Raw genomic sequence first — 15,947 nt, 5'->3', positions numbered from 1 at the left:
AGGCCCAATGTGATCTATATGAGGCCCATGAGTGAGGCCCAATGCAATGTATATAAAGCCCTTGTGTGAGGCCCAAGGTGATGTATATGAGGCCCATTGTGATGTATGATTCCACCAGGATATATGTAATGATGTTTATGATGCCCATTCATGTTCCTAGTTGATATTAAATGGGCCATGCTTTGGGAGCAATGATGGTTTAATATCTACATTGTATGAGCAATGATGGTTAGATATCCACATTGTAACTCTCCCTAGTGCCCATTGTTAGGCCCATTCTCATCTCCCCTTAATGGGTTAACCCAAACTGTTGGGCCCCCATTGATAATTACATTACCCATCTTTCCCTTGATTAGGCTATCCCAATCTGTTGGGCCCCCATTTGATAATGATGCTTTCCACCATACCTTATAGGATCACCCAAGCCTTGGAGCCCATCTTGTGTTCATACCGAGCCTTCCATAGGGAATGTGGCCCACCTTGTGCTTATTGAGCCCTTAAGAAGCCCAGATTACTACATGATGGAACGGGCAAGGAAGCCCATTCCTTGTTCTTAGGCCCATTCTTGATATGAGTAGGCCATCTAGGCCCATCCTTGATATGAGGAGAATACATCATCACTATAGGTGGAAAGATCGGTGGTATCAGATTTGGTATATCCAATGTTGAGGACCAATCCTCATGTTATGGATTAGATCTGTTGTCCTTCTATGAACCCCGCTATATATATAGGCCTACTATTGATTACAACTATGATTGGTATATGCATTGAGTATGTGTTAGCATAACATTGTGATTGTATGAGGCCTATTGTGACTATGTGACACCTATCATGATTGTATGAGGCCTATTGTGTGATTGTATGAGGCCCATTGCAATTATATGAGGCTCATTGTGATTATATGAGGCCCATTGTGATTGTATGAGTCCCATTGTGATTATATGTGGCCCATTGTGATTATGTGAAGCCCCTTGCATGTGCGAGGCCCAATTGTTATGTGTGAGACCCACCATGTGTATGTGATTGTGTGCACGCCACTCATTCATTATTACAGGCCATGGGCCACCTTATACAAGCCCACCATGATGTATGTAATTATAATCATGCTTAGTATACTTCATGATACATACCCATACGCATCATTCGCATGCTTATTATAAGGAGTGATTGAGCATAGCATGTGTCGTTGGGCTGATTGTTTATGGGACTCCCTAAGAGACAGAGTTACCCCACATGAGCGCGCGGTACGTGCAGGTTTGATGCATGACTGGATGTTATGGCTCATGCGTCTCGCATTTTGTGACATGATCATTTGGCACCCTAGCGACATCAGGGTTATGCCCTCCACAGGCATATCGTGGATGGCTAGATGGGACACCGAAAATGTTTGGTTTGAGCATATGGGAACTTTGGATGTCCGTGGGTGAAAGTCCCTAAACTCTCGTGGTCAGGATATGCTGCGACGTCTAGACCGAGTGGAAGACATGAGCATGGAGTGCCGAATACTAAGAGGTCATGCTACCCACTGTTTTGTGGTCGATTGGGAGGGGGTGTGGCCTTACCTGCCTGAGAGAGTAGGCAATGTTAGGATGAGTCTGACCAGCTTGAGGAATGGGTCCGCCATCGATGAGCTGGGCTGACATTGGCATGCGGATGGTGAGGTCTCTTCCACTTACCCAGTTGTGCGCTTGATGGGGCAGCAAGTAGCGTAGAGTGTATTAGACCCCAGTGATGATCCCAGAGAAGTATGGTATTGATGTGTGGACTTATTGAGCAGGAGTTGCATACTCAACATTTTACTCATTCATTTATTCATTCATTATCCACTCGAGTTGGTGGTGCAGAACTAATTATTATGTACCTTCACAATGGCTAGGATTTCGGTTGAGGCGCATGACCAACCTAAGATCAGGAGTCCACCACATTGAGTCTGGCTATCCAAATTTAGGTATGGGGCTGGTTTGGATAGAAGTACCTTGTGATGGACCCCATAGTCTTTGATACTACGTACTATCTTCCCGACTTCACACTCCAGCTTGGTCATTTCATTCGTACCACATATTGCATTACATCCGTGGCATATGGTATTTTTGGTTGTTATGTTTCTGCATTTATATGGCCTTGATGAGGCTGACGGTATTCGTGGACTCGTCAGGATTTGTATATTGCATTGCATTATCGAGAAACTCATAATGCCCAAAACTGGTTCTGAATGCTGTTTTTTGCACATCTTCATCCCTGATGCACAACTGATGATACCTTGACTACAAGTCGATCTTAGAGAAATTTCATGCCCCTTTCAACTGGTCGAACAGATCATCTATCATAGGCAAAGGATACTTGTTCTTCACTGTCACTTGGTTCAACCAGCAATAATTAATACACAATCGTAGCAATCTGTCCTTCTTCTTTACAAGCAAAAAGGTGCTCCCCAAGGAGATATGTTAGGCCATATAAAACCTGCATCCAACAGATCATTAATCTGTCTCCTCAATTCCTCCATTTCACATGGAGGCATGCAATACGTCGGTAAAGAAATGGGTGTCGCACTAGGCACAAGGTCGATCGCAGAGTCGAGCTCACGTCGAGGAGGTGGTCCAAGTATCGTCCTGAATACGTCCATGAAATCTTAGACTACAGGGGTGTCCCCAAGTGTCGGGCCATCAACATTCTCTAATAAGGAAGAGTAACAACTTATGTGGTAGGGCTAACTGACCTGAACTGGGAAAGTAAAGGTCATACCCTCAAGTCCATGGGCTATCACCAATCTGGTATCACAGTCGATCTCTGCCTTCATTTTGGTGAGTCAATCCATGTCGAGGATGACATCATAATGATGCATCGGGGTGACAATCAGGTCAATGCGCACCGTTCTGCTCCCTAAGTTTATCGGATAATCTTTACAAAACTTAGTGGCATTGGAGAAAGTCCCTCTCGTGGTAAGGACTCTCACCCCAACCATAGGGGTAGTGTTCAACCCTAAATGCTTGACCGTAGAGCATGATACTATCGATATAGTGGACCTGGTATCCACAAACAGGAATGTAGGTGTACCTTGAATATGGGCAGTGACTTCAAAGGCCAAAGGTGTTGCAGCTGCTGACTCGAATGCTTCAGCTGCCAGTGCATGTACACGTGCCTGTTGAGAACGATTGAGTTGCACTGTCATAGGTCGTTGAGGCAGCCTATTTTGGGTATAGGTGGTCTGAAAAATGGCTATGCTGGCAGTGCCGATCACAAAGGTGGAGCTAATATAGCTTGTGATAGCTAACGGTTGATCTTCTGAGGTGGTGTAAAACCATTGTCCCTCATCTTAGTAAAACAGTAGGTGTCTATATGGCACATCCTCTTACAGGGGGTGCACCACAGATCTGATCACCTTGGCTGGGTCAGTAGAGCCATAAGCCTGAGAGGTGAATCTGCACGTGGCCTCTTGTCGAGGAACGGTCGATTCGGCAAATCAAGTCGAGGCCTCGGGCCCATTGGTAAACATGCATGAGATAGCCTATCTCCATCCTGCTCAGCTCACAGGGACATGTTCACTAGCTCAGCATAGTTGGGAATACTAGCGCAATACATCTTCGTGCGATATCGGGCCGCAGACCATCTGAAAAATGCTGCATTTTCATCAACTCATCTGCTAGGATTAAAGGAGCATACCTGGCTAGCTCCGTAAATTTGTTCTCATATTCTAGCACGATCATTCCTCCCCGTCGGAGGCCAAGGAACTCACCCTCCTTTTCATTACAGTAAGTAAGGGGGAAATACTTTCCATGGCAGCAAGTCTCAAATGCATCCCATGTCCACACGTGTCCTAAAGGAATTGTCCGTTGGATACTGTCCCACCATAGACTAGCCTCATTCTCGAACATATAGGTGACCAGCTTAACTTGCTCTGCGTCAGTGCAGTGTAGCAGCTTCAACATCTTAGAGATGCGATCTAGCCAGTATTAGGCTTCCTCGGGTCTGTGAGTGTCCGCAAAGGTGGGAGGATGGAAACGCTGGAAGCACTCAAAAAGGCCGCTAGTATCCATATTTCCAGCAGGCGGGACCACATTCATGTTCTGGGCAACGGCCCATGCAATAATGGCCAAAAAATATTATTGCTGCTGCATCAAAAATATCATTTTCTCCAACCTATCAGGAGGAGAAGCCGACTGAGGTATGTGTGGTGCACAAGGTGTTGGCCCATTAGTAGGGCCAGTGGTGGCTGAGAATTCAACATTATCTCAAAATTTGGGCCCAGGCTAGGGTTCGACTGGCTATCATTCAGGGGAGGTGCCCCGTCAATCAATCCATCAAGTGCAAGACATGTCGTACTCTGAGTGGTTTTCGGAAGCAATCCTTATATACAACATAGGGTGCAACATGTGTAAGATTTTGAATAACAACACTCAATTTTCCAAGCATTCTACATATTCCAAATCAAAAGAAGCCTCATGCATTTCATTTAACCAAAATTGTCACAATACATGAGATGTAGTCTTACATGGATCATGACAGAAGATGCATGTGAACTAATCTAACAAAAGCTTTAAACACTGAGCACACTAACATCCAACTAAGCCTACTAAGGCTACTACAAAGGAAAATAAGAAACAAGGAGAACCCAAAGACAATTACAACATATGACTAGTCGTCCGATTTTGGAGAAGGCGGAGGCGCACCCTTGTCCTGCATACAGCACAAGCGAGTCTTCAAGGTACGCAACATCTTCTTGAATTTCCATTTCAGATATGCCTGATTCTCCTCAATACTGGCCATGCAGGCTTCCAGGGTGACCTGATCATGGCAGTCATCATGTGTAGTAGTAGGAGGCTCCTTATGTAACGCCCTAATTTTCAGAACCCAAGTACATGTCTCACGTTCCAAAAACTCAGGAGTTAACTGCAAATAGCGGTAATCAATAAATCAAAGTGCATTACAGGAATAAAGCATAGTATAGATGTGATTTAAAATGGGAACAATATTTTGGCCCACTCAGCTGGGGGGCCAATTACAAAGCCTCAAGTTTGTCGCATTTTAAATGTACTGAAATAAAGATAAGGGGCTAATCTACTAATTCAACCCAAAATAGGTGGCCATCTCCTGATGCAGCTCTTCGTTGTATAGCTCCTCATCAACAGCCACCACCTCCAAGTCTGTCGCGTACCCATTAACTTCTATACCTGCGTCCTCTGTACGGTTGAATATTGATGAATGAGTGACCAACTCAGTGTGATCTCCCCTCAAGATTATACACCGTCACCCTAAGCAAGAGGTAGCATAAAACAACATAGCATGCAAAACAATACAGGAATGTGATCTTATTAAATGCATGGATGTATGAGTGCACATCAACTGGGGATGCTCATCCAGTTGGCTTTTGGGGAAAACCCATGCAATGTGGCTGGTAACAAGCGTAAGTACATAGTACATGCGTAGTGCCAAACTCACTAAAAGTGGGTCGATTCGATAGTCTGGGAGCTAGCGAAACAATACCCCAACTAAATCCTATTGGGCATGTGCTACAACATCTAGAATCAGTCATCCGTCATCGCCCGAATGCAATGTATGCATGATTAACCAAACTGTCATTAGTCCAATTGCGACTAGCCAAATTAAGTATGCTCACGGTTACTATGGGGAGTACATGGCCCAACGTAGGCTGACGACTCGAGCATAGTGTCCCATGACCACCATCCCTTGCCCATGAGGTTGTTGCCTTAGTGTGTGTGTGTGTGTGTGTGTGTGTGTGTGTGTGTGGAACCTACCAACACGTGGTCAATCAGACAACCTCCACGTTGGGGGTCTACTTACGTCACAACTAGTCGAGTTACACCCCAAGCACGGACTCTCCTTTTCTAGGACTTCCCATGGAGAGATTCCAACAATAGGTGTGTCACATCATCATAATAGCAAAATAGATCTTATCATGAATAGGAAATGAGGAAACAGTACATATGCTTCATTAAGTCACAATAATTGGGTTAATCATAAGATACATGGCATGAATGGTTAGATTATCCACCTAAGCAGTTCAATGTACATAACCAAGAGTCTAAACAATAGTAAGCATGTGAATCATTTTGTTAATTGAGACAAGTCAAGTAAATGTGGTCCATTTCCACACCGAATTTATCATGAGTCTAGCTAGCTGTTTAAAATTTATAAAACTACCATTCTTAGTCTAGTTAGGAAGGGAAAGCTTAAGGGGAGGAAATCATCACCAGATATGTTATAGGACATCCCTTGGTATGAGTTCTCTTGAGAAGCTAGCGCCACCATGTCACTTGAACAGATCCCTAGAGAAATCCCTTGCATTAGCTGATAAGTTCTAAAGTTCTAGAACACCAATGGTTGGTTGAATGGCCCAAATCATGATGGTCTGGCTCTCATTTGAGAGGAGTCTAAGCCCAACAACACTTGTCCCAATGAGTGGGCTCAACTCGGGCCTGACCTGACCTATCAAAGTGGGCCCAAAGGTGGCCTCCCGACGTTAATATATAGTTATCTAATTGGTGGGATCCACTGCACAGACCATGCAGATAAACATTTATATCATGGTGAGGTCCACATACGTGGTCCACCGCCATATGGATGAGCTCGTCACATAGTATATATGTATACATTATATACATTATATGTGTATCACATAGTATATATGTATACATTATATATATTACATAGTATATATCTATAAATCACATACATTATATATATACAAAGATGAGCACCTAGTGGGTCCCAGGTAGGATGTGAGGTACACCTGCCAAAGTTTCTAGCCAAGCTGCCTCCCGCAGTCCAATTCCTGGACGGTGGGCACATAATACATTTATCATGGTAGGCCCCACACCCCATACGTATACAACGTGCAAGGTAGGTCCCACCCAGCTGGCAAACATAGGTGGACGGAGTGGATATGCGTCCAGGTGGACAATGTCTAGACCTTGGATGGTCCACACTCAACACACGTACAAGGTGGGTTTCGTCCATACGTGGGTCCCACGTAGGGCCATCACCTTTATATGGTATATACATCAACGTGGGTCCCACATGGGGCCCACCACGTACATGTATGATTTTATTAAAATAGCAATTATATGCTGAGTCCAGGGACTTTGCTGCCCGTCTGGGAGGGCCCAACATATGCAGCCCACTTGATGTTTGAGTGAGGCCCACCTGCGGTTTCCAGGGCCTACGTTGGTAGGGTGTGGCCCACTGTGATTTACATGGGAGTGGCCCACCTGGTCTGAGAAAAACCCCAGTGTGTAGCCCCTGGGCTGATGCAAGGTGCAGCCCACTTGCTGTTGCAGGGTGCGGCCCACCTGCATTTTGGTGGAGCCCAACTCTCAGCTCAAGTGAGAGCTGTTTCCCTGCAACTTACGCCTCTCCCTGTCCAGAAAACGCTCAGCCGTTGGACAGGTTCTCTCACTGTTTCATGGCCCAATTGGTTTACATTTTCAGCTCCAAACATGGCCCAGCAAGGATCCTGCTCTCATCAATCCAAGGCCCGATTGAAGGCCCCTTCCTAGTCCCTATTACAGCCTGTTGAAGGGCCTGATTCCAGTCCATTTCAGAGCCCTGCTGAGGGTCTGTCTTGGGTCTGTGGCAGCAGAGTTGGAAGCCCGATTCTAGTGCAGATCAGGGCCTAGTTGGGGCTTATTTTTCACTCATATTTTGATTGATACATGGCCAGGTTCCAACCTTCCATATGGTCTGATAGACGCCAGACCCCGGCCCCGTCTGAGGCTGGTAACAGTCCATCATCATGGCTCATTTTAGCCCAAGCAACAGTCTCACTAAAAGACTGTTTTTAACTAGGTGGAAGGCTAACTCACGGTCTGATGCAGTCGAGCTTGAGACCCGATTTGCAGCCCATTTCCGGCTCAAAACATGTCCATGGTTTGGATCGGTTCCTGCCTTAATAGAGCCACCACTAGGCCCGGTCTCAGCCCGAGATAGAGCTTCGGTCCAGACCGAGCTTTAGGTTCAAACCAAAGCCATTGTTTGGCTTGGTCCCAGCCCAAAACAGGTCCCTGTTTTCACTAGCGTTTGGCCCGAAAACTACTCATTGCTTGGCATGGTTTCGACCTCTGTTTTGAACTGAAAACATAGCCATCAGTTGGCTTAACTCTAGTTCGCACAGGTGTTTCATCCTAGCCTAACAGAAACAAAATAAAAAAGAAATGGTTTACCTGAATCAACGCACCCACGGCCCTCACCTTCTCCTCTGTTTTCTTTCTCTTTCTCTCTCTCTTTCTTCTCTCTTTCTCTCCTTTCTCACCTTCTTATGCGAACCCTGAGAGCTACAGGGCTTCCTTTTATAGCCGTGGGAGGGAGATCCCGTCGGTTGGATCAAACTGACCCCACCTTACACGGTCATGAATGAAGGGTGGCTTGCATGGGGCCTATCCACATGCTAGCATGGATAGATGACATCCAAGCCCACCAGAAAAGCAACTTGTCAGGTCTGGTGGGGCCCTTCTCGCGGTTGGGTTTGAGTGGATTAGCGGAGAAGGTGATCTGGCCTCTAATGGCAGATTACCATCAGATGTGTATGGCCATGATCCGGTCTGTCTTATTAGTCCAGATGAGGCCCTAAATCAGTGCAGGGCCCATTTATTGGGCTGTAAACGTGTGTTTCATTCTCACACATGAGAAAGTCCGATTCTCGGCACTTTCTCACGAAATGGCTATTTCTCCTCTGCCATCTCGCACTGCCTCAAGGGGTGGCTGAGATTATCCTATGTGGCCCATCGGACGGTCAAAAATTCATTCACCAAAAAGGGAAATGTTCTCTCTCTCCTTTTCTTGCTACAGATGGTTGTCCGGCCATTTTTGGAAAAGGACAAAATATGCTTTCAATGGACGGATGGATTGGATTGACTGATCATTATGATCTTGGGCCACTCAGGTAGTGCAGATGGGCCCACCATCTTAGATCCCTGCCGCACGAAGGATTTTGAACGGTCTCACTTGATCCTTCTCATTCCTATGCATGGGCTCGAAAGCCTATACTGTTTTGGTCAGTCAGGGCCCACGAATAAAATGGACAGTTTGGATGGCTCAGAAAGTGGCCATGGTGGGTCACTTTAGGGTTGAAAGGCCCACAGTTTTTAAACGGGAAACGAGCAAGAAAATTCCTAATTTTTCTTTCATGGGGCGTGGGTCATCGCTGGTCAAACCAGCCGCTGCCGTCACTGTGCACTCGCATTTCGTGTGAGGCCCACTGTGATGTCTGTGATAGATCCACTCCATTCATTCACTTCAGGAGTCCTACCCAAGGGTCCCAGCCCAGTTTAGGGTGAAGGTGAGGCCCAAGTGGGCCGTATCACACATCTGGGGTTTTATTTGGCTGGTGCATGTCGACCCAATGGTTGGATTGGCTCGATATTTGGTTTCAATGGTTAAATGGGGTTCTAGAGTATACTGATTGTTCTGTCGACATTCATTTATTCTCAAGAGCCGCTAGTGGGTGCATTGTTCCAATATGACTCAATTAACTTATCTATAAGCTCTATTAACTTCCGGTGTTTGTTGGGTCTTACCTCATTGTCTGGAATCGGGTTAAACTTGCTCCTATTGACTCCGGTGGATGGTCTCGATGTTAGCTGGAAGTCCCATCCTGCACACATCGAAGTTCAAGTCGCCTAGTAAACTAAATCTTGGTTTTTCCCTAGGGGGGTTTTTAGGAGGTAACACCCGTGTACTAGAGGTACGAGGTGTTACACCTTATACAGATCTTAGGCCTCCTCTTCTTCCTCTTCTTACCCTTCCTCATTACTTCCCTCTTCATCACTGCCTTCCCCCACACTACCTTCCTTCTCACTTCCTTCCTCTATTTCATTTTCCTCCTCTTCTTCACTACTTTCTTCTTCTTCTTCTATCTCTTCCCCAACTCATCGAGCCTTGCTTGTCACTGCCTAGGGTCTATGCCCATATTGTTGAGCGTAGCATCATTGATGATATGAATCGGGGCGTGGTTCTCCATATGGAATTGGAAGCCAAAATTTCGGGCAATCTTACAAATAAGTCGACCGAAGGGAAGTGAGGCATCTCCCCCTGTAGATCGTGCAGTACCCACAATCTGAGACAAGACAAATGTAGGCAGGTATAGCTTGTCTCCCTAACCAACTCTGTATAAGAAATCCACCATGAGCCGAGTACATTCCTTGTGGTTACTCCACCTGTGATATACGTTATACGTAAATATGTGGTGGAGCAAGCGAAAATCATTTGTCATTTTGGTCGATGCAAGGCTATTTCCTCGCCTCCACCGCTTAAGCTGGCTGCAAAGAAAATGGGTGCTGCAATTCCTTTCTCGTTCACTAGCGAAGTTTGTCTCGCTAGCATGTACAAGTCCACGCTCCATACCCATGATGCGAGCTATCATGTCTACATTGACTATGGCCTCCTCTCTTCCCAAAGGGATGGTAAACTGAAGAGGCTCCAATAGTGGGTCCCGTATATGAGCATAGAAGGCACACACTACTCCTTCACTCACATGGGTATTTCCCTCATATATGGGACCCCATCCATTTTCCAGGAGCATGTCCATAGCCTTTCATCCACATGAGCCTCAAATACAACTTTTCGGTTACAGAACCTACCTAATTTGACGCTCGCTGGTAGTGATTTTTCGATAGGGATTTGCTGGTCAAGATCCCGTTTTGATCTTCTCTCTCGTTCGGTGCTCGTACTTTCTTCAATGCCCGTCTTCTTCCTTGAACGAGTTGGGCGGCTAGGCCCGGCTTCATCTGCGGATGCCCTCTTCTTTCCCATAAGGGAAAGGAGCATTGAGAGCGAGAATATGGTAGCAACTAGCTCGAAGAGCGCCATGGAAGTGAGAAAGCTTAGATATTGAAGTGAATGGGAAAGTTTAGGAATTTTTAGACACAAAGATGGGTTTGTGTGCTCAAATGAGGAGAAATAGGGGAGATGGAAGGTTGTATGAGATGGGTTTGAGAGAATGGTGTAGGATGGGTGTGTAATGTAGAAGAAGAAGAAGCTTGAGTGTATTGAATGGAGATTTGAGAGGGAAAATGGGATTTTGGAGGGGTTTGGAGCTTGAAATGGGAGTGAAATGGAATGGGAGGGCCCAAAGGGGGAGAAATAGAGTGGCCCCACATGAAAACCCCCACACATGTGGGTGAGGGCGGTGGGCCGCCAGAACCACGGGCCCGCTGGAGGTGGGAACGGCGCGCCGCCGACCGGGTGGTGTTGTCGCGGTCCTCTGGACTGGTGGCAGTGCCGCCGCCTGGGGTCGGTGGTCTCCCCCTCCCGGGGCTCCGGAATGATGTGGGGGACCCCTGGGTCCCACTGGAATTTACGGTATGGGCCCCTACGTCCGTGTAATGCATTTCCTCGGTCCATTTCGCACATATTCACATCTTTTGACATGTTTCAAGTTTAGGATTCACCGACTAATAGTTTAAACCAGCCAATTGACGGCCTAAGAAGGAATCAAGATCATTTTACAGGATCTCGGATGTATACGGGTCACATTTCAACGGATAATTTCGCCCGTTGGCATAACCTTGGGATCCTACGGTCATTTCTACATTTTTCACCCCCCTTCCTAAGTCGAAGTGCGTCAGAGTGTATCGTGTTACCATAACCCAGGTCCAGTTTAATCCAAATCATGCTCTGGTACTAACTTGTAACGCCCCAAATTTCGAGGGTCGAGCAAGAGCTCAACTCCTGAGATCCGATGCATCACTTATGCAACATAGATAATGATGTCTAAATGTTGTCCATATTAGTGCATTAAACATGAGTGGGATTATACTAAAATAACATATCATACTCTAGGTGCAATTAAATTAAGCAAGCGGAAGACTTAGGTACTAGTATTATAACACGAAAGTATTTCACCATTCGGAGTATGAATCTGTTCCGGGGTGAATATACACAAGTGTTGATCTAAATTTTACAAGATATCAAGATGTAATTATTCAACTAATCTATGTAACCTTGTAATCGTAGAGACGGAGCTCTAGGTCTACACAGACCCGCCTGAGAGCTGCACGTAGGAGAACTCCTCCTCCTCGTCCAAGAAATCCGGCTCTGTCACATAAGCCTCTTTGGAACCTGAATCTAAAGTTGGTATTTTAAAACACACTCCTAGAATGGGAGTGAGTGATCAACTCAGTGGTACTATAAGGCAAAGGTTAACATGTTATCAATTCAATCAAGTAGTAATGATAAAGCAATACAGCAATCACTTCCTAGTTACTCTTGTTAATGCAGGAATGATATGCAGTAATGATGCATGCCCTCACCTGCACTCCCTCAGCGACTTCATCTAACGATCGCGCATGAAAAACTCCCTAAATGTGTACTTCCTCGCCAAAGCACATGCAATGCGGTGCATGGTCGTGTTAACCAAGTAATTGATTAGGCTTATTCATACAGCAGATTCAAGAAGCTAAGGTACCTCCCTTTATATCATTAACCCAAGCAGGGATCCATCTAGGGTCGTTAATCCTAGTTAATCACATACGATAGGTAAGTTGCATGGCATCACCTCTAATGAAAATAGTAGATAGGTAAATTCAAGTATTTATAATGGAGGTCACTACGCTCATCACCTTAGTATAGGGCGACAACTCGAATACGGTGTCCCATACACTACCATATTCGGCCCACGAGTTTGGGTTGTTCACTAGTCACTACGGGGAGGCTCGTCACCCTAGCGTAGGCCGACAGCTTGACCACGGTGTCTCATACACCACCATGCTCTGGTCATGAGTCTTAGTGGATCATGGTACCATGGTAGAAACAGGCTTTACATTGGTAAGCGCAACCTTAAATTCAAGCGGTGGCATCTGTACATGGTGAACACACAATAAGTCAATCGGATTATTTGACAAGTTCGATTGGTACGAGCGTATACTGAATTAATCGACATGGAGTGCATAAGCACTCCACGTGGCCTAACCACTGTCGACAATCACCGTACAGCTCAGATTCATCGAACATATCTATTGTGGCGAAACCAGTTTAGCCACTCAATTAGGAACCACTGCTGAATTTCTGGACTACGCAGTAGTCCCAATCATGCTCAAATGCAATAGGTAGTCACATAAGTTAATCACAACATCATTTAACAAACAATTCAAACATAATTCTCATTTGAGCATTTTATCAAACACATTGAACATGTTAATATACGTATACATTTCATGTATAAATCACATAGTGGCAATTTATATTACATGAAGAAAATTATAGATATGCATAAGGTAGTTGAGAATCCTATCTCAACACCCTTATTAAAAACAATTCATCAAACAATTTCTCATTTAGTCATTTTATCAAACACTTAGGCTACACATTACTATGTGAACTAAATTAGTTATGGCATATATTATGGAAAATCCTTTCACAAAGGAGTTGTCGTACATACAACAAACATGTATGCTAGATTAATAGTCAAGGAAAGCATAAATCAGAATTGCACTTTCATTCAAACCTTTCAACAAACACGTGGAATGCATTACATATTCATATAGTTCACACACATGTATAGTTTATCGGATACATCATAACTAAGATCATATGGCAGCAATCAAGTCAGACATAAGTCATTGCTGATATTCAAAGCCTTGAAAACTATAACTTAAATGTTTATAGTCCGCACCTTTCATTGGTTTGCTTATTTCGATCTCGGTTCGAATCCTACATTCCCGAATATAGAACAACGGTACCTAAACATCGAGATAGGTTAGCTATTTCATTGATTCATCTATTTGGATTTCTAAAACAAGATTAAGGTTAGTATTCCTTACTCAAATCATAGTTGGAAACGATGGTGTAGCAAAATGGGAGGAGTGATTCAGCCCATGGAGTAGTGGGAGTGAATCCCAGCAACGATCTCCCTATCTCTCTCTTTACTCCTCACTTTTTTCTCCTCTTTTCTCTCTTCTCTCACCTAGGGTTTAAGAAATTCGTATGGAATGTGAGAAGGGTGGTTTAAGGGCCTTATATAGGCTCAAAAGTGATGTAAATGGCCCCAGGGCCATGGTATACTTAGGTTATAGCCAAAAGGTGCCTGTTTTTGACGAACAGGGCCCTTAGAAAGGTCCATTTCTCACCTACGTCATGAAGTAAGTTCCTTAACAATGGATCTACACCAGGACTATGTTTATGGTGCGATCTGACAAACTGATCGGTCACGAAGGACCTGTATCAGATCAACGGTCGTCATCCCTCGATCAGGGCCACAAGTATATCGATTAGTGCAAGGAAATTTTCCTAATCCATGGGTGTAGTTGGATCAGAAACTGACGGTCTGAAGTCTTCAATTTCGCCCGTAAGCGAATGGTCCAATTCACTTAAGTTTGAGTTCATTTTCTAAAGATATTCGCGTTTCTCACACACTTCGCTCAAGGCTCAAGTTGTGCGTTTCTGGATACTATTTGAGCTCGATTCTCGCGAAGGTTGTCAAGCCCCATAGACGGTCGTAACCTTATAGTTTCACGGTCATCGAACTTTCAACGTGCAATCCAGGTCCAATACAGAGTTTCAATGTGCTCCCGAGAGCAACTGGGTTTTGGGATTTCCCCGAGGTTTCCAAGTAACGTTGAGCTAACAATTTTCATGGTTTTACGTCTTACAATTTGTATAGATAGTGGTCCAAGCTAATCCACTGATTAATTTAGTTTAGTACTTAGTTAATTTTCATCTAATTTCCACAATATGCGGTCTTTAAGGATTTCTGCCTAAGGTGGTACTCGGGTCTTAATACGGATTTTTTCGAGACGTTACAATCTACCCCCTTTAAAGAAAAATTTCATCCCTGAAATTAGTACTTTCTCGTGCTCCTCGAGGATCTAAGGGTAGTTCTTACAGACTTCGGCTTCTGTTTCCTAAGTAGCCTCTTCCTCAGTGTGGTGAGTCCATAATATTTTCATAAGTGGGATAACTTTGCTGCGTAGCACCTATTCCTTCCTATCCAGAATACGTGTTGGTCGCAATACATAAGTAGCATCCTCACTTAGCTGCACTTGCTCCCACTTGATAATGTGAGTGGGATCAGGAACGTATTTCTTCAACATGGACACGTGAAATACGTTGTTTACGTCAGTGAGTGGTGTGGGCAAAGCAAGGCGGTATACTACCACACCCACTCGATCTAGAATCTGGAATGGCCCAATAAATCACGGTGTGAGTTTTCCTTTCTTGCCAAATTGAAGGACTCCCTTCATGGGGAAAACCTTAAGAAACACATGGTCCCTAACTTCGAATTTCAACTGTCATCGTCGGGTATTGGCGTAACTCTTCTGTCTGCTCTAGGCTGCAACAAGTCGACGCCTGATAATATCGATCTTTAATGCGAAGATAACTGCTACTAATTCTAGGTTGTGCATAGAGTAGTTTTCTTCATGTTTCCTCAACTGTCATGATGCATGGACAATCACTCTATCCTTTTTGCATAAGGACACAACTCAAACCAACATGAGACGCGTCAATGTATATAGTATATCTGACCCCTTGCTCTGGCAATACTAGCACAGGTGTGGACGTCAGCCTGTCCTTTAATTCCTGAAAAGCTGCTTCGGCTTTCTCGTTCAAAGCAAACTTAAGATCCTTCCGAGTGAGTTGAAACAACGGCCTGGCTATCTTGGAAAAGTCTTTAATGAACCTGCGATAGTAGCCTACAAGGCCGAGGAAACTCCTCACTTCTGTAACCGAACCAGGTTGTTCCCAGTCCTGTACCATGGTCATCTTGGCAAGGTCCATGGCAATACCTTCCTTGGACACTACATGTCCCAGAAACTTGACTTCTTCCTTCTAGAAGTCGCATTTTCAGTACTGAGCAAATAACTAATTCTTCTTGAGAGTATCGAAACTATTCGGAGGTGTTCTTCATGATCCTTTCAGCTCTTAGAGTATATCAAAATATCATCTATAAATACGATGATGAACCGATATAAATACGGCCAAAACACCCTGTTCATGA

The 15,947-nt window shown here is 44.7% G+C and overlaps 1 protein-coding gene across 1 annotated transcript; it reads right to left on the bottom strand.

Moving 5' to 3' along the window:
• Window positions 1–4,633: 4,633 nt before the first annotated feature.
• LOC131250622 (uncharacterized) lies at window positions 4,634–15,727 on the bottom strand. The gene is made up of 2 exons (XM_058250909.1): window positions 15,494–15,727; window positions 4,634–4,888 (listed from the first exon to the last, which is right to left on the bottom strand). The coding sequence occupies exons 1-2, from the start codon at window positions 15,725–15,727 to the stop codon at window positions 4,634–4,636; spliced, it is 489 nt and encodes a 162-aa protein (XP_058106892.1).
• Between the last annotated feature and the right edge of the window lie 220 nt (window positions 15,728–15,947).

The sequence above is a fragment of the Magnolia sinica genome, chromosome 7 (genome assembly GCF_029962835.1).
Source record: "Magnolia sinica isolate HGM2019 chromosome 7, MsV1, whole genome shotgun sequence".
In the NCBI taxonomy this organism is placed as follows: Eukaryota; Viridiplantae; Streptophyta; class Magnoliopsida; order Magnoliales; family Magnoliaceae; genus Magnolia; species Magnolia sinica.
The sequence above is the reverse complement of the archived record's forward strand: the minus strand, read 5'-3'. Positions and strand labels throughout refer to the sequence as shown.